We start from the raw sequence: 20071 nt of genomic DNA, 5'->3' as shown, positions 1-20071 counted from the left end.
GAAAATCAGATGTTAAAAGAAAATTTTTATTTTAAGGATCCAACGGGCCCAGATGGTGGGACTTACAGATGTCATGTACGAAATGAATTCGGGGAGAGCAATGCCAATTTGAATCTTAATATTGAGGCTGAACCAGAGCCCGAAGGCGATGGTCCGACTTTCGTAGAAAAGCCGCGAATCCAATCGCAGGATGGCGGGAAAGTTGTTATTATGGATTGTAAAGTCCGAGCTAAACCTAAACCGGATATTGTATGGACACATGCTGGCAAAGTTGTCAAGGAATCATCTAAAATATCGCTCAGTGTCGTTCAGGAGAAAGAAGATATCTATTATATTAAACTGATACTTAATGACCCGGGTGCTGATGACTCGGGACTGTACAAATGTAATATAAAAAATACCTTGGGAGAACTTAATGCCAATCTCACCTTAAACGTGGAAAGTAAGACTTGGTTTTTACTTTTTTTTTATTAATTATGTATCAATGAATGAGTGGATGAATTTTTTTGATTAATTAATTGTGACTTGCAGTTATTCCGGTGATAAAAGAAAAGCCCAAGGTGGTTAAAATTATTAAGAAGAAGACGGTGATCGTCGAGTGCACTGTCCTGTCTAAATTTGCGCCGGACTGTACTTGGTTTAAAGAAACTCAAGCTGTTAAAGAAGACGAAAGACATAAACTGCATGTGGAAAAAGTTAAAGAAGGAGAGTTTGCGGTTAAATTGGAAATCGAACAGATTTCGACCGCTGACAAGGGTAAATACAAATTGGTAGCGAGAAATGAAAAAGGTGAAGCTACGTCACAAGTTGTTGAGGTCGCTGAATTACCAGAAGAAGTTGAAAAACCAAAGATTGGCAGTGGATTACAATCACGGGTAATTAAATTAATTCATTCGAAATTATTTAGTCTGATTATAAATTTTTTTTATCTTCATTTTTAAAAATTGAAATTGTGTCATAAAAATATTTAAGTTTATATACTAAATCAAAACGTTAAATTTCTGACTATAAAACTATTTATAGTAAATTTAGTATCCATCTATAAATTCCACGATACCACAGAACTTTTCAGTAAAATCATTTATTTTTAGTACGTTTTTTTTTTTTTTTATAAAATTATTTATGCCAAAGTTTTTTTTTTTTTTTTTTAAACGGAAGTATAATTTATGACTAAAAATAAAGTACTGCAATATTTTAAACCTCGATTGCATTTAAAATAATTTTTAAATTTGACTTTTAATTTAAATTTTTGACTGTCTAATTTTAAAAAAAAAATCTCAGACTCAAATCACGTAAATTTGAACTTGAAAATAAATAAAATATTAATTGCGATTGGGTTTTAGACTGTCGAATATGGAGAAACTGTGGAATTGTCGGCTTCTCTTACACGTCAAAATAAAAAAGTCACTATCGAGTGGTACAAAGACTCGACTATAATTACAAGTACAAAGAATATAAGCATTTCATTTAATGGAATTGAAATGAAGTTAGTAATTACCAAGTCAACTGAAGAATTCTCTGGTACTTACAAAGTGGTCGTCTCTAACGAAGCGGGCAAAGATGAGTCGAGTACGACTGTAACGGTCAAGGTAATTTTTACTTTACATATTTATATATTTAATAAATAAAATATTTAAAATTGATTTTTTATATATTAACTTGAAAGGTCATCGATGATATGAATAGAAAATTCATGAAACGTAAAATTTTGATAATTTTAATCCCTATTTTTTGTGATTAAGTAAATGAATTTTTTTTTTATCCCTTCTGTAACTAATTTCTGATTGAAAATTTTGCATGGACTATTGTTAAAAAAATAAAATTATAGAAGCGCGAGGAAAAGAAAAAAGAGGAAGAAGAAGAAGAAAAGAAGAAAAAGAAGGTTGAGAAGAAGAAAAAAGAGGAAGAAGAAAAGATTGAAGAAAAGAAAATAGAGGAGAAGAAAATTGAAGAGAAGAAAAAAATAGAAGTTAAAAAAGTTGAAGAGAAAATGAAAATAGAAGAAATAAAAAAAGTTGAAGAGAAGAAGGTACAGGAGAAATTAATTTACAATTTTTGCTTTTTTAAATTTACACAACTAACAATATTTTAGAAATTAGAAAAATGCTTCAAATGCACTGACTCTAACTCAAGGATCAACATGCTTCGCTCCAAAAATATACCGAAAATTAAAAAAATATGGAAAATCGGTATCGCGTTTTTTTTTATTCGATCAAAATTTTTTTGTCATTCTCGAACGCACGACGCGTTCATAGGAGTTATCAGTGTCTGAATCAAACGGGGATCATGATCATGATGACAGTAGTAGTGAATTGAGTGAGGAAGAAGAAAGTGATGAAGAAGAAATAGAGGAGGGTTCGGTGAGTGTCGTCGAGTCCAGCATTACAGAAGCTATCATTGACGAACCTAAGTCCGAAGCTTCTGATTATTTTGTTATCATCGAGGTACACATTCACACCTTACACTTTACATCTTTAAATTTCCATTTCTATGAACACTCACATTCGAATAAAACTTTTCTCATTTAAATTTACACTCTGGGACTCTATTCTTCTTCTGTCATCTACGTATTTCTTCTTTTACTTCAACATCCTGTATAGAGCTTAAGTTTTAAATTCCGACTTGTGATTATCGAGATTTTTTTTTTATTTCTTTAAGGACAAGCCTGAAACCAAAACAAATGGTATCGACAAACCCGACAAGGTAACACACAATAATACATTTTTTTTGTAACTTTTTTTTCAAACCTCGAGTACTTGCATACATGTACAAATCTACACACTACATAATTAATATACTTTTTAATTATTTATAGTTCCTACTGAAAATTTTTTAACAATATTTCTATTTGATTTCACTAATTGTTAATTGTAATAGAAAGTTGTCTTCCCTGTTTTGCCTCTCAATCCCAAATTGCTCGAAGGTTCATAAAAATTAAGGAAACAAACATGTTTTTTAATTAATTAAATTATAATATATAAAAAATTTCATGCATGATAAGTCCATTCTGTAAAAATTAATAAGTTTTGATAAAAAATAATTTTTTAAAATAATGAACTATTAATTAGTTATTAATTATTTCGTATATTGTAAAGAAAAAAAATTTGATGAGCTTTCAAGTTATATTAATTTACATATTTTATTTTCAGAAATCTGAGACTTTGGTGAGTCAAAAAAGCGTATGGTTAATTTTTTTTTCTTTTTGAGCTTTTGAATTTCTTACTGAAAAAAATTAGTCAGCAATTAATCAAACGCTTTGATAGAAAATATTGTTTTATATTTTAGCTTTTAAATATTTGATTAATGCCATTAGACTTATTATCACTTTGCTAATATATTATTTTTATTTCCAGGCTTTTTATTATTTTTTGCAATTTACTAAATTTATTTTTTTTTTTTAGAGCGGCTGTTTACATGAATTACAGAAAAAGCTTTTGAGCTTTTTAAATTTATTTCGCTCGAGATACCCAAGACAGTTAAAAATAAACGCAGACATTGAATTTATATTTCAATAATGTTTTGCATGAATTTTTTGCACGCAAAAATAATTTTTTTTTTTATTAAAAATAATCGCATGAGACGAATTCGTTGTTTTGAAAAATATTTTTATTCAAACATTTTATTAAAATAGAAAAAAGAAGAAGAGTCTATTAAAAATGGCGAAGCAGTTGAAGAAAGAAAATCTATCAAGGTATTTTTCTTTATCATTCTTTTATCTAGATAATTAAATAACTAATAATTGAAATTCAAATATTTTTTCAAAAATTATAGAAGAAAACTGAACTTAAACCAGAAGAAAAGAAAGAACCTGAGAAGGTAAATAAAATAATTACGAAGCTTTTTAATCAAAGTCTCATAGATTTTTTAAAATAATTAAATTTATTTTTAAAAGAAAACTATTAAGAAGAAAGAACCAGAATCGAAAGATATCTCTCGCGAAACTACACCGAAACCCGAAAAAATTTCATCTCGTAAAACATCGATCAGTAGGGTAATTATAAATTATTAATCAGCATTAATTAATTATTTATAAAAAAAAAAATTTTAATGAAATAAATTTTTATAAATTTCAGGTAGAAGAATTAAAAACAGAAAGCCGCAGAAGCTCTCTCGTCTCCACTACTGAGGAAACGGTAAATTTACAACCCATTTTTATGCTTCATGGAAAAATATTAATTAACCACACAGTAAATTTTTTTTGCGCAATAAATTATCGTGATATTATACTGTAAAAAATCAGGAGCCTCGCTTCGAATCATTCCAAATTTGATCCGCACTCACTCTGAAATTTTTTTGCAGTCTAATATTACTATTGATATTAATAGCATTAATTAATCGATCTAATTGATGACTTAACTACAAGCAACAATCGCTATTACTATTTATTAATATAAAAAAAAAAAGAATTAGTCAGCAGCAAAACAAAAAAAAATGAGTACTGCTGGCAAATCTTATAAAAGATCATTAATATTTTTCTATAAGGCCTATTAATATTGTTGTTGATTGAAGTCTATTTAATTTCGATTAATCAAATACTCGTAGATATTTTTTTTCATTAATTAGTCACCTTCCTATTCCTTGTAGATCTCTGAAAATGGTTCTCCCGTATCCAGTAGACGGTCGTCAGTCCAGCAGGTACACCACGAAAAAAAATTAATCAATTGGCAATTAAAAGTTACATACGCGCATGCGTTCAGTGAAAACTTATTGGAATAAAAATTAAATAACGGTGTACCGGCATTGAATATTTCCATATGTTAATCATTATTTATATTTAATTAATGGCCATTTTTATTAGTAACTGTAAATATAATGATCGTTAACTTGTTTTCCATCAGGTTGAAGAGAAAAAATCCGAAAGTCGGCGGTCTTCAATTATGGAGAAGACTAAAGTCACGGAAAAGGTGAGTTTTATTAATCAGTTAGAATTATTGTCCAATTATTTTATATATTTGTTAAGTAATACAAATATGAGGAAAATTTTAATATAAAATGAAACATGAAATTTAGAAAACAAAACCGGTGGATAAATTGAAATCTGAGGCAAGTGAGGAACTGAAGGTATATTTGTACACAATTTTCACTTCATTACATAACATTTCTAATTAATAAATTAATTGATGACAAATGAAAATTCAAAATTTGTAGGATAAACCAGACTCTAAATCTAAATTATCCGCGGATGAACTAACGCCGAAGGTAAAATTAAAAAAAAACAATAAAGAAATTAAGATTTCTTCGATAAATAGATGAATACAAACTAATTGGCAATTCGTGATAAAATAATTTTCAGAAACGGTTATCAATTTCGAAGAAGACACCGGAAAATGAATCAAAAGAGGTACAAAAACAAAAAAAATTTTTAAATTAAATGAACTATTTGGTATGAAACAAAATTAATATATAAATTTCAAAAATACTTCAGGCCAAACAGGAAGTAACACCCGTTGATGCCAAAGTGGCAAAGCCTAAGGTACACAAACACTTAATTACATAAAAAAATATCAGAAAGTTATAATTATAAAATAATTACGAAATAATATTAATAAACCGTGTAAAATGTGTCTTTTAAAATTACGTAAACATGAAACATTTCAGGAAGAACCGATTCCAAAACCAAAACCCACCCTTGGCAAACCCGAGGAGTCCAAGGTACACAAAACTGTTCACACATCATTTACATTTAAATATATGTAAATGTAAATTAACGTTTTATCTAAATTTATAATTTTCTCACCTCGAAATAAATCTTATTCATTTTTAGAAGGATGAGCCTATTAAACTTAAACCCAAAAGTAATCTTCTTAAACCCGAATTGAAGGTACACCTCACACTAAATTACACTTTTATCGATAAATAAATAAATTAATCATCATCAGGCCTAAATAAATAGCAACACCATTTACTTACAATGATACTTACAAATATTCATCCTCATATTACGACGAATAATATTATAATTAATTTATTAACGCATTATTGCAGCATCTTGGTCTCTCTAACGTCTATAAACTATTAAATACCCGTATGAAAAAAAAATATATAGGAAAAGTATATTTATATATATGTGATAAGATATATATTTTTTAACATAAAAATATATATCACAGTTGAACTCCATAATTTTTAGACATTTGATGAAAAAACATAGTTCAATATATGAAATAGTTATATATTTGTAAATATAGTGAAATTGGCCACATTGTTTGATACTCTACATATGCTTTTAATATATATGTTTTTTTCATATGGGTACAATTACTCTAATTAATCGATTAATTATCATACTTACAGCGACTCAAAAATATTATTCATGCATTTTATTAATTATGTAAAAAATATTTAACTGATTAATTACAGCACGATGGTAACGCTGAGTAACAAAATTCAAAAATAAAAGGATATTTATAGCTATTGTTATTATTTTTAACTAATTATTTTTTTATTTTACAGAAAGAAGAGGCTGTACTACGACGAACGAGTTTGAAACCTGTTCAAAAGGTAATTTTTTTTTTTTTATTAAGTAAAGTTATTTGAAAAAGACCTCAAAAATTTTGAACAATATCTAAAAAGAAATATTTGAAAAATGATTTGCCCTATGGGAAAACTCTAAGACTTTCCGCTGTTCGAGCTCAGGGATCTAAGTCTAAATTTTCTATAAAATTTCTTAAATGAACTTGATCTAAATTCAGGATCTCAAAACCTTAAGATCAGATAACTCGATTTTTGAAAATCCCACTGAAATCAATAACTTCCCTTTTTTCGAAAATTTTCAATTTTCATAGTGGGAAATTAAAAATTACCGTGAATTCGGATCGAAACTTTGCTTTTCTATCAACGAGACAAATTTCGACTGCTAATTTTTTAAAAAATACAAATATATATTTATTTTTAATCAAATTATTAATGAAATAAAACAAAATTTTTGTTGCAGCCGGAAGAAAAAGAACTGAACAAGGTCGAACTAAAGGTAAAATTTACGCTCATATTTAATATATACTTGTAAATAAAAACTGAATATAATTAATAAATTAATCTGTAAATAAATTTGTAAATATTTGTAAATACTTGTACATACTTGTGGTTTGCTTAATCGTTTTTATTAGATAGTTAAAACTAATAAATTACGTAGTTAGTAATTAAAAACCAAAACAAAAAAAAACGAAAGGAGAAAATAGTCGCACTATTAATTGGCAAGTTAATTAACTAATAAAAAAAAATTTTTCGACAACAAAATTATGTTAATGTAGCAAATAAGAACCAATGGTGATGACACAAATGAAAATTCAAATCGTAAGCTCCCGAAGGTGGCAGCTAAATTCGAGAACTTCCTGAGTGTACAACTAAAACCCGTAACTAAAGACTCTAAAGCGCCTCAGACGGCAGAACATGGCTATATAGTCGAGCTTAAGGTATCCGTGGATTCAAAAAAAATCAGAAATAAAGGCTTCAAAATTTCTTCAAAAATTCTATTTCTGTTTCTCAACTCTAAGGCCCAATTAATTTATTTACTTGAAAATATACAGCTTTTAAATTTCGTTATCTCTGCACGAATTAAAAATTTTATTCTGAAATCATTCAGTTTTATTTACACTCATCGCACTGTAAAAAATTTGCGGAGTGAACACGGACTAAATCCTGAGTGAATGACTGTCAACTTATTCAATTCCTTTGGAATAAAATTTGCTTCGAATGGGTGTCAATTTTAAATTTAAACTCTGATTAAGAGTGAATGCGAATTTAAATAAATCACTTTGAATTAACTCCCGATTTTTTACAGTGCAGTTTCATGTCATCATTAATTATCATTCGCATAATATGCTTAATAATAAATTATAAGCATTTTAAATCTGCGTTCGTAACTTTAATCATACATTTAAAATAATTCATCGCCATTGTTAATTAAAATGAAACATCGTATTAATCATCAATTAAATTATTAATAATAATTTATATTGAATGACAGCAATAAAGTTATGGCTGTAAAATAATTTTTTTTTTTTAAAATCGTATAACTTTTTTTTTTTTATTTTTTTTATTAATGAATTTTAAAAATGGTCATGAAATGGATGATAATAAATTTTGACTAATTTAGAAAACGGAAAAAAGCAAAGTGGACGAAAAGAAAAAGTCAAAAACATCAAAAGCAGACAAAGAAAAAAGTTATGAGCTTCCGGAAATTCCCGACTATGAGCGTCCAGTTTTGGAAAAACCACAAGAATTTGAATTCGGTGAATATGGGGGCCGTGAGAAGACCAAACTTGAGCGACCTGCTACTCAGGTATAAACCATAAACTTTTTCAATTAAATAAATTAAATAAAATTATAAAAAAGAAAATGTCACTGATAGATTTTTAAAATTTTTTTTTACAGAAATTCGATTCAAAGGTGAGTTAAAAATGGAAACCGTTTGAGTAGTAGCACGGCGTAGACTGGCAACAATGCGTTATTATAATCACGTTGAAACCATCTCTGTAGATAAAATTAAAGAAAATTTAACCGTGGGTGTGCGCTAATTACCGTCGGAAATTTTATCGCCGTCCTTTATTATTAATCATCAAGAATATCTTAAATCCTAATTCTCGAAAATATTTTTGGCAACCAAACAACGCTCTTATTATTCATCAAATTAAGATAATCTCAAGTTACGATTTCTATTTGGAAAAAAAAAATTTTATTACTGAAAAAAAAAAAGCCAAAAATTTAAAGTCAAATTTTTTGTAACGCACTCGGAAAAACCGATACCTGAATAAAAAAATATTTGACAGACTTTTAAGGCCAAATAATTGTCCGCAGTTTCACATTAAATTGCAAGGGACAAGGAGAGGGACATTTTCTATTTTGAGTATCTATCGGTGCGTATCTTTAAATTTTGTCTTGTGTGAAACGCGTCGTCCAAGTGGTCAGTCATGGATCCACTAAGTCGCATCGGTGTCTCGTAAAAATTATCGTCAAATCAATCGATCGCCAATTTATAATAAATAAATAAGTAATCAGTGAAGTGTTTCGTGTTGTGTTAAATAAATAATTTAATTGTAGCCAAAGTTACCGGAAATAGTTGCGCCTCAAGAGACACCAAAAATCGAAGTTATTCCTGAGACTACCCCAGTTAGCAGCAGAAGACCGTCACTTATACCTGGAAGTGGTGCAAGTAGTCGTCGCGGTTCGTTAATTCCTCCCGAGGAATTGGGACGTAGGCCCAGTCTTATCATCAGCGACGAGGTAAAATTATTTTTGCTACTTCATTTTAAAAATTATTTTCTACTGGTTTTCGGTACTAGAAACTTATCAATCAATTTCACTCATTTATGCTCCAATCAATTTATTGATTACTCATTAAATCAGTAATTTTAAATTAAATATTTAAAAGAATCCGAAAATCAGTAGCAGCCAATAAAAATTTTCTGCACCATTCAATAGTTAAAAAAAAAGAAACCTTCGTAGATATTCGTACCTTGCACTGAAAAATACCTTTTTGTCTTTTTTTTTGTATTTGTCAAATTTTTATCTTGTCGTACTGATGTGTAAGTTCATAAATGTGTTTTCCTTAAATTTTTCACAAGATTACTTTTTATTTTTTTAAATTTTCATGTAGATTTTTTGATACTGTTTAAGTTTAAATTGTGCTAGTCTATTTGAATTTAAATTATCGCTTGTCATCCAATAATTGTACACTGTAAAAAATTAGGAGTATACGGATTTTATTTAAATCTGCATTTACTCCAATTCAGAGTTTAAATATTTAAATAAAATCCCCTTCGGAGTGAATTTCACCCTGAGGGAATTAAATATATGATTAGTTATCTACTCTGGATTTAATCCACGTTCACTTCTCAAATTTTTTACAGTGTAAGAGCGATTACGGCTTAAATTTTTGAATTCCCAAAATATTCCGATCCTCGATATTTAATCCTGTAATTGACGAATAATAGCTGATTTACAGATCATAGAAAAATTTCCAGATCTGCGGGAGGAGGCTGATATTAATAATGAATTTTTGTTTAAGATTTATTTACTGTGTATAAAAAAAGTATCATTGTACATGACACATAGTACACATTACACAATACAATCTACATAAAAATTTGATCTATAGGAGAATAGAAAGCTGCGTCCGGGTGAGGTGATTGAAGAGAAGAAGGTGAGAATTAAAACAAAACCACCTTAAAAATGCTCCGAGAAATCTCTACTACATAAAACTGCATTTTTTGACACTCTTACTCGCATTAATCATAACACAGCACAACTATATGCACTTACAAAAAATTTTGCGGCAAAAAAATAATTTAAGTTGCAAATTATAATTTATGAAAAAAATTAAAATTCAAAAATTTTTTTTTGCCGCAATTTCTGTCTGTCAAATTTATCATTATTACAGAATTATATTAAAAATAATACACTAATTTGACAGTATAGAAGGCAATTATAAATGCATAAGAGCCAATGAATGACTCATGGAATGGACGACAAAAAAATTAAATAAAAAAAAATGCATTTGCATCTGGCACGGATTCGCAGATGGAGCAAAAAAAAGCTCAAGAGAAGCATGACCGCATAAAATATCTCTAGGTCTCATAATCAGCACCCTCTCACGTCTTGATGGATAGACGATGACGAGGGTAATAATAAATCGCGAGTAATATTAATAACCGTAGTACTTTGTAGAAAAGGACTCTCGAAATATCTCGCGTCACGAGTGCATTAATGCAAATAATGTATAGTATTAATAATAATAATAATAATAATAATAATAATAATAATAAACCTATGAATTTAAGTGGACTCGGGACTAGTATTTGCGCGCATTTGTCCGCGGGGTAGTAATTAAATTCTTAAAATATAATATCTGAAAATAGTTAAAAGACATACTTATATATAAATAAAAAATGTTACACGGATAGATAGATTGCTGTTGAGTAGGCCCCTGTGCCATCTGGCAGGTCGATAAGTCCATTTGACGATCATTCTTGAATCATTTTACCTAAAAGCCTCGCGCCCTCCGTCCCACCCTCCCCCCATTCTTATTGGCGTCGACATCCTAAAAGAACGTTAATGGCTCATGCGAACGCGAGCAGATATTTATCTCCATCATACACTGATATTATTATTTAAATATATATATATATATGTACGTGTACGTATTCGTGGAGGTATTTTGTGTATAAATTAACTAATGATATAATATATGACCTGACGGCTATTCATCATCGACTTTAATTGCGCCCAGACTGAAGATTGAGGACTGAGGACTGAGGGTGGATACAAATAATTATGCTAAAACAAATACCATCTTTAAAAAGCGTCGATTGGCCTCGTGTTAAGCCAAAATAAAATCCTTGAAAATTAACTCAGTTATTAATTATTTTTTCACCCGTACTTTAATATGTCTATTTTATCACGGAGAAAAATGGGCGAAGGAAATTTACGAATTTTTGTTTTACCGACCAAATTAATGGGGAAGTTGAGTCACCAAAAAATTATTAGAAATTAAGGTAAGAAATCCAGTACCCGATCACTCATATATTTACTAAATATATATATACAAATATATAAAGTGATCGAGTACTAGGTCCTCTGCCTTGTAGTAGAAAATAAAAAATTTCTAGAAACTCAAAATAATAATAAAAGTGGAAAGTAATTTTTTGATGACAACTTCCGGTTCGATGGCATAATAAAAATTCGTATATTTTTTTTCTCCATTTTCTCTGTATCCTGTAGTTTTTTTAAAGTAATTTCGGTCGTGGTCTACTTGTTTGATGATTAAGTGTTAAGTATGTTAAAGTCAGCTGGCAATAATTGGAGATTGACATGCTGGCAGTACTATCGTCGTGACACGTGTTGCCGTAACTAGCCACAACAATTAAACTTGACGAATCGCTCAACAATATTGTTACACCGTGTTAACAGTTTAACTTGATGCTAAATAATTACCGCGGATTTAGATAAACTCTTATTTTGACACGTGTTTATAAATTGCTTCGCTTCTCATTAGTATTTTCATCTACCAGTGTCTTCAATTATTTTGTTAAAGTTCTTGAAAGTAATTTAAGTCGCGTTAAAAAAAAAAAAGCTCTGATGGGGAATCGAATGTTTCGAGATTTCTTTTCTACTACTCGATACTGTAATTCACGCTACACTTTATTCTATTTAAAATATTTATCTAAAGATAGTTGATAAAAAAATTTATTTGAGTAAATGGATAAATAATAAATTTTATTTTCAACTATCTTTAATAATCATGTCATGAAATACTATTAATATTTCTCTCTCTTTTTATAGCCGTCTAAATCTCACCTATTTAATTTTCTTATAACAAATACTTCTGACTACAGAGGAACCAGGATCACTGTTCTCCATTATCATCTAAAAAAATCTTCTATTTTCACTAGGCATGCGGACAATCATCTCATCTCATTGCTAATTATTATTAAATCAAGCACTTGAGTATTCACAAAAAATTTATCTCTCAAGGGAATTTAAAAAAATAAATAAATATTTAAATAAAATAAAATAATAAATATAAAACGTGAGTTGATAGTTGTCTGTAATTTTGTGCAGGCTGGAAAATTGCGCCCAGGCGAGGTGTTGGACATCAAGGTGAGATTTGTGAGATAACACAAAGCTTACCTATATACCAAGACCATCGACCGCATTTTTATTTTATATTAATTAATATTAAAAATTTTAATATTTTATACCCATAAAATTTTTTTTTAATCATTTTTATCATGATAGTTGGGTAGGTGTCTTTGAGACAGTTTTTGGACAAAATTATTATTACGTACATATCCTTTACCCAGAAGATTGCCCACAATCCCGATTTGAAATTACTGTTTTAAAATAAATTCTCTTCAATTATATCAAAATTTTTATTACTGGTGACAGCACCAGCGTACCAATAAATTTGAAAAAAAGCGCGAAATTTAAAAACAAAACGCGGGATATTTAAAAAAAAATGTTATTAAATTTTTTTTGGAAATATATATATACTGAAAATCTATTAAAATATATATATAAATATATATTTACTATAAATCTATTGATGTACGGAGAAAAACGGGCTTAGGAAATTATTATGCCAAATTATTATACCACACTACAAAAAATTTTTAAAGGCTCACAATAATAATTATAATGCAGCATGATAATTTATTTTCTCTATTCTTATCCGAGTACCGGTCTAATAAAATCGGGATCTATTTAAAACAATCACTTCTAATCAGGATTGTAGATAATCAAGCTCTGGATAACCGGGTCTAGGTAAACAGAATGTACGTAATAACAATTTTCTAATAAACCTGCCTCAATGACACCTACCTCATTAGTTTTGCTCATACCCTGCGCAAATCATCTTGAAATTACGGTCAAGGTGATTAACGTTACCTCCTCTCCGCTAAACAATTACAAGACAGTGGAAATATAAATTATTATTTTTAATTTTATTTAAAACTATTATTTTAAATAAATATATAAATTCCCACTAATAATTTATCACTCAAACAGTCATACCAACATCATCAACAATCATCTGCACAAGGACAGTGATAACGACAATCATCTCTATCTTCAATTTCTTAGTTTCTTATCACCATTAATTATATGAATTAATCATTAATTAATTATTCATTAATCATTATTCTTTCATTTTATCAATCAGCTACTCATCAAGATTAATTATTAAAACAACATTAATTAAATCAGTAAACAATAAAACTAGTTAACAATTTTTCATAAATAATTAATTAATTAATTAATTTATTAATCATTTTTTTTAGTTAATATATCTGGAGCTGCTGGCGCTGCTGCTGTTGCATAGATTTTTTAAATTTTTGCCTCACTCGCTATAATACTCTAATGAAAAATTTTTATATATTTTAAAACAATTACTTATTTTATTTTATACATTAAATATTTTAAATGTTTTATCCCTACTCCTTTAAATTTTCCGCCATTTTTACAACCCCACTCATCCATCGTATGACAGTTTATTATAAAATAATTTTTTTCTTGGCGAGCAGAGTAAACTTGGGCGCCCCGGTGTGGTGCAAAACAAACAGGTTAGATTATTTTCAAACGTGAAGAAATAATTTCGTTGTATATGTATTAGTCTATTCATATATCATTTGTAAATATCGTATTCATATCACTCAGGGTGTCTAGTGTTTATGGAAATTTACAATTTTTTTAAAATTTCAAACCGAAATTCCGAAAGGAAATTTGGTGACTAATTTGAACAGTAGGAAAAATTAAGCGGATTCGTTCGATTTTAGGCGTAATATAATTTTGAAATTTTTTTTCCGAGCAATATTCAATTTATTTGAAAAATCAAAATTTTAAATCAAGTCTATACTAAAAATAAAATGACTTCCTAAAATTTGAAAGTGTGAACGTTTATACGGAAAAATTATTCTCAATTGAAATTTTATGATGTCGTAGCAAAGCCGGACCATATTGGCCACCTGATGAAATCGAATTTTTCCTTGTATTTATTTTAACTTCCGCCAGGTGGCTAATATGGTCCAGCTGTTCTACGTCACTAGAATTTCAGATGAGAATAAACTCTCCGTGTAGGTTAGAGGTACCGTTTTAGCCACTTTTGGACCCTTCAAAAATTGAAATGGAATAATCTGTAAAAGACGCGATGAGGTAATCAATCTTTTATTCCACTATTTCAATGGAAATATTATTTAATACTTTTTCATAAATTAAAATAAAGAATTAAATGTTCAAAAATGGAACACTGGCCACAAATAGTACATTCATTATATTGAGAAATGAATTTTTGAAAATTGATGGAAATAATGATTAAAAATTTTTAAAAAATTCAAATTTTCGCGGCATAAAGTTGAAAATCAGTTTAAACTGAAATATTATTTGAAATCCGATTTTACTATTTTGGAAATCTCTGAAATTTTTTTTCCACTTACTAGACACCTCGTCATTGTAAAAAAAAATTTGTTTCAATTAGTCGTGCTTATATATGTTTAAAATAGATATTTGTTCCATATTGTATAATCATGTAAATACATGTACAGTAGTAAGTAATGGAATCATTTTGTAAATATTACATTTTTTGTAGATAGAAAAACAGTACGAAGGATCGGAATCACTGAATAATTTATCTAAACGTCCCGGTATTTTATACAGCCGATGAATTTTCGATCCCGAAGACTTTCATGCCAAAATATATATAGTACAGTAGTTGTAGATCACTCATCCTTTAAATTGTATTTTACACTTCATCACTTCATTATACTTCTCCTGTATATATTCCTCATGTCATTGTCTACTTAATATAAAAAACTTAATTAATTATCATTTAAATTTAAATTTAAAAAGATGATCCCGAAGTTAGTCGACAATTCAAAATTTTTGGATTTTTTTTAGAATAAATCAATTGCAAAAAAAAAAAAAAAAAAATATGCACATGTAGAAAATTTAAAAAACTACAAGTGCAATTTTTCAAAATTTTTTTTTTTTTACAATTCATCGATTTTAAAAAATTCTGAAGAATATTAGACCTCGGCTGACTTCAGTATCATAAAAAATTGTTAAATAACAATAAATAAAATTAATATATATACTATTTAATGAAACGCGACTGCTAAATAAGCTGAGTATCCCAGAGTACCCTAGTTACAAATTTAGCATACACATGTCCAAACTGATTAATTTCCATTGATTCCCAATTAACTTAGCGAGGTCATAAAGTGTCTTATAAAATAATTGAAATGACTTGATCGTAAGCCAGATTATGAGATCAACGGCTTGATTTACACTTTACCTAATTGGATTCCTTAGAAAACTTTCTTAAACTTAACTCTATATCACGTAAATCACTCCTTTAATTTAAAATATATATATCTATATATTATATATTTTATTTAACTAATTTCGATTGAAATTATAATTTTGTTACATTAAAATTCCTTATTTCGCAGTCTCGTTTATTTTTAATTTTATTAATATATCACTTTGCAGTCACCGAATAATAATATTAATAATAATAATCATTTGTTAATTAATTTATATTAATAACTCGTATTTTATTACTATTTATATTATAATACTTATGCGTTTTTAAATACTTATAATACTGATATACTATCATATTCATTACAGGCTCACTATTTATATTCTCAACAAATTTATCAATATATATAAATAATATATTATAAATACATATTGTCCTTATTTCCCAGTACTAAAATATCTAATGACGATATCTTGTCTGTATATTTGCTTTTTTTTTTTTTTTTAAATCCTTAATCATTATTTTTATTTTTAAAAATGTTATTTGTTTGTTTTGAATGCTGTATATTTTATTGCTTAATAATTGTATTAGTAATTATTTTCGAAGTATATTGATACCAATGATATTTTAAAATAATAAGAAACAGGTTAGATGTCAATTATGAAATATACATCATTAGGATGTCAATTGCTAAAAAGATGTCAATTACGAAAAAAAAAATATTCCTGATAATTTAGAGGGTTGGACCTTTAGCTGATTAAAATATCGTTGGTAAATTTAGAAAAAAAATAAATAATACTGAGAAAAAATAATGAAAGCTTTAATAATGGATTTTAAATGTATAAATAGTTGAATATATAAAATAGTATTGATAATAAAAATTTAATTGCAATAGCGACGTCGTCCGAGCACGGACTTAAGGAGACCAAGCGTGGCGGACCTCGAGAATAAGATCAACCAGCCTAGCACACCACTCCGCGATGTCGGACCAGGTGGACCACCGTCAATTGTCGATGTCCAGGAGTCATACTCCGCCGTCGAAGACTCGACGGGTTATCTCACCGTTCAGGTGGAAGGAACACCCGCTCCCACCTTCAAGTTCTACAAGGGTATGACCGAAATAATTGAGGGCGGTAGATACAAATTTCTCACTGACAGCGAGACAAACTCCATCACACTGTGTATGCGAAAAACAAAACCCAACGATGAAGGAACATATAAAATTGTCGTCAGTAATATTCATGGAGAAGATTCTGCGGAGATGCAACTTTACGTCTCCGGTAAAATTTTTATATTCATTTATAATTGTGTGCATAATTTATTCTATCTATATATACATAATAGACACTATATATAGTTCGAATGCCTTGGCAAAGATTTGAAAAACATTTATGCAAACAGACGAAAAATATCAATTTTTTCCTCCGTGTAGAAAACATCAACATAAATAGGGACTTATCGTAAAAATACATAGGATGTTATTGTCTATCTTCATATGTTTCGGAAGTCGAAATAAAATTTTTTCTCAGAACTTTTTAGGGTTTCTCCTTTTAGAAGACATCATAATGAACAAAAAACGTTAGTGTTGTGATGGGTTATTCCCAACAGGAGCAAAGTTACGGGCCACTTCTTGTAATATTGCATAGACAGTGTCATCTGCCTGCATCTGCCCGTATCTGCCCGACGTCGATTACTCAAAAAATAAATTATTCCTAGAACTTTTTATGGCTTTTCCTACTAGAGGGCATCATAATGAACAAAAAACGTTTGTATTAAGATGGGTTATTCTCAACAGAACCAAAGTTACGAACCACTCTTCACGAATTGTCATCCTCATTCATTCTAATTTATCTTCATTCATCCTCATATGGGTCTAAATTCTAAAAATAAATTGTTCTCAGGAATTTTTGTGGTTTTTCCTAATAGAAGTCATTCTTACGACCAAAAACCGTAAATAATGTCTGGACTTTTTTCCGACAGAATTAATACGACGGGCCACTTTCCATACGACAACATGGATGGTTTTATCTTTTCTGATCCTTCCTCACCTGCCTTGTAGTCAGAAGTTGAAAGACATTTATTTTTGGATCCTTCAAAGTAATTTCTACTACACGGAGGAAATTAATAAGACTTTTTCCTATTTTGCCATAGGTATTCTTCGAATGATAACATAGTAATCATCCCTAGGCTTACATTGTAAAAATAACCATCCGACATAGAGAAAACTCCCATGCTGTTATAGAAATTTTTACTACGTTAACACCGGAATATTTACTATGCGAGCAAGGAAATATACTAATAGTTTTCATATATGAATTAACAGAAAAATGAACTGCATATTTTGTTTTTAATTAGACGCAAGTGGTATGGATTTCCGAACGATGTTAAAAAAACGAAAATACGCAAAATGGGGTAAAGAAGATCCAGATCAAGAGAAGGTAGACCTGAAAGAGGTTGAGAAACCTAAGCCAGCTTTGAAAAAAGTCGAAAGAGTAGGTATCAATTCTGTCAAAACCACTACAAATAATTATTTTTTTCTCTATACATTTTTCTCAGCTATAATTCATCTCTTAAAAAAAAAAAAAAAAATTATACACGTAAGTGAGATTATTAGAATTCGTACTACCCTGCGTGTAATTTATTGTTACAAATAACAGATGTGAGGTAAAATGTAATTAATCTCGGTATTTTTTCACGATTTCTATAATCTGATATATTGATGAGTGTGAATTATTACTGTACATTATAAAACAAAAAGCCTGTAAAATTCTTAGCAACTACCCAGCGGAAGAAGTTGGTACCAAGAAGGCAACGAGATCGTTATCTTTGTGGAAACCGACGAGGAACTTCGTATTTCCCTCGATAAAAAGGGCGAGCCAAACTGGAGCTGGTTAAAGGTTTCGTGTCGAACCCTTGAATATTAAAAAAAAAAAAATCCTCTAAATTCGCGTTTGTAAACTAAGAGACTGAAAAAAAATTCCTGCACTTTGCATCTGATTTTACTGTGTAAATTTTTTGTTCTATTGTTTTTGTAATTAATAATTAGTCATCTTGGGTACTCGTAGCAATTTCTCTAAATAAATTTATTTTTTATTTTTTTACAGGACTTCTTAGGTCAACATATTTTTTAATTTTTTTTTTTTTAATTATGATAATTATTGATATTTAAATTGTCTCTTATTTGACGAAAATATTCCCGATTAGTTTTTCTATAAAAATCCATGAGTCAGTGCTTGATTTATATAAAAATATATTTGTTTTTTTTTTTTTTTAATTTATTATAATTGGACACTGATGATTGGTGCTTCGAGGATCGCATAAATAATTCGGCAAATTCTATTTACAAAACACATACGAACACTGATGACACGACAACTACCGCAGGATATCATCGACATCCAGCGTAGACCAAGTCTGCAAGAATTAATCGTCGACTGGCCGAAGCTCATTGTTCGAGTAAAAAAAAAGGTTCGCTCAGCCCCAACTTCCCTCTTATTTAAATCAGAATACAACAACAAAAACAACAATAAACATAAATTATAAATTGTATATATATTCAAGATATTCTAAATTACATGACAATATTAAATTTAACCCCCAGTAATTATGAATTTTTTGTATCAGCAATTAAATTTCCAGTGTAAAACAAACTGGAGCATGGAATCAAAGACTAAACTACGAGTCGTCGCTTTTATCCTGCAAAAATAAATGACAAAAAAAATTAAACTGTCGATCCTCGAAGTGCCACTAAAAAAACGCCGGACTAAAAATATATTTCCTGCAAGAAAAAAATGAAAGCTCAAAAATATTTGCTTTTAAACATTTTTTCAAGATCTCAGAAAAAAATCTAAAGTATTTTTTTTTTTGTAAATATCCCGTAATTGTAAATATTCTCCCGAAAGATTTCGAATAATTTTCCGTCCTAAAAAATAAAAACAACCCTAGTCATAAATTGTATTGGGAATACAAAGGACATGGATTATTGTAATAAATTAGTACGTCGAAGCTTCGTATTTTTATTTCTAGACTAGTGGATCACGTAGGCAGTCACTAGCTGAATTAATACCTGACTGGCCGACCCTTCATCACTTCGTCAAGACGGAGGTTGGCAATAAACAATTGCCCATAATGCCAGTGGATATATTCCGACTGTCGTTACTTGCATACACGTGACACACTGCACATTAACTTTTATTTTACTTAATTAATATAAATTATCTTATCTATTACATTTAATTGCACGTCAGACTGTAACACGACCATAAAAAAATATATTAATACTCAACACATTTAAATAATTCATACACTGTAAAAAAT

At 28.9% G+C, this 20071-nt stretch overlaps 1 protein-coding gene across 11 annotated transcripts in view; it reads left to right on the top strand.

The window, feature by feature from the left end:
* The window catches only part of LOC103576251 (twitchin), a 59290-nt gene that overhangs the window by 13568 nt on the left and 25651 nt on the right, over positions 1–20071 (top strand). For 3 of the 11 annotated variants that reach the window (XM_053737527.1, XM_053737535.1, XM_053737526.1), the window contains 28 exons: positions 37–442; positions 532–875; positions 1344–1589; positions 1829–2029; positions 2256–2444; positions 2659–2703; positions 3150–3164; positions 3632–3691; positions 3772–3816; positions 3893–3991; positions 4074–4133; positions 4585–4635; positions 4839–4904; positions 5011–5061; positions 5149–5199; positions 5294–5341; positions 5426–5473; positions 5599–5652; positions 5765–5821; positions 6454–6501; positions 6935–6970; positions 7251–7412; positions 8096–8281; positions 8374–8388; positions 9040–9222; positions 10097–10141; positions 16650–17034; positions 18110–18246. In XM_053737527.1, the coding sequence (XP_053593502.1) occupies positions 37–442; positions 532–875; positions 1344–1589; positions 1829–2029; positions 2256–2444; positions 2659–2703; positions 3150–3164; positions 3632–3691; positions 3772–3816; positions 3893–3991; positions 4074–4133; positions 4585–4635; positions 4839–4904; positions 5011–5061; positions 5149–5199; positions 5294–5341; positions 5426–5473; positions 5599–5652; positions 5765–5821; positions 6454–6501; positions 6935–6970; positions 7251–7412; positions 8096–8281; positions 8374–8388; positions 9040–9222; positions 10097–10141; positions 16650–17034; positions 18110–18246 (3333 nt within the window). The remainder of the gene's footprint in view (positions 1–36; positions 443–531; positions 876–1343; positions 1590–1828; positions 2030–2255; positions 2445–2658; positions 2704–3149; positions 3165–3631; positions 3692–3771; positions 3817–3892; positions 3992–4073; positions 4134–4584; positions 4636–4838; positions 4905–5010; positions 5062–5148; positions 5200–5293; positions 5342–5425; positions 5474–5598; positions 5653–5764; positions 5822–6453; positions 6502–6934; positions 6971–7250; positions 7413–8095; positions 8282–8373; positions 8389–9039; positions 9223–10096; positions 10142–16649; positions 17035–18109; positions 18247–20071) is intronic. The other 8 variants (XM_053737531.1, XM_053737529.1, XM_053737530.1 and 5 more) reach the window with 8 other exon arrangements.

Source organism: Microplitis demolitor, chromosome 3 (assembly GCF_026212275.2).
Source record: "Microplitis demolitor isolate Queensland-Clemson2020A chromosome 3, iyMicDemo2.1a, whole genome shotgun sequence".
Lineage (NCBI taxonomy): Eukaryota > Metazoa > Arthropoda > Insecta > Hymenoptera > Braconidae > Microplitis > Microplitis demolitor.
The sequence above is the reverse complement of the archived record's forward strand: the minus strand, read 5'-3'. Positions and strand labels throughout refer to the sequence as shown.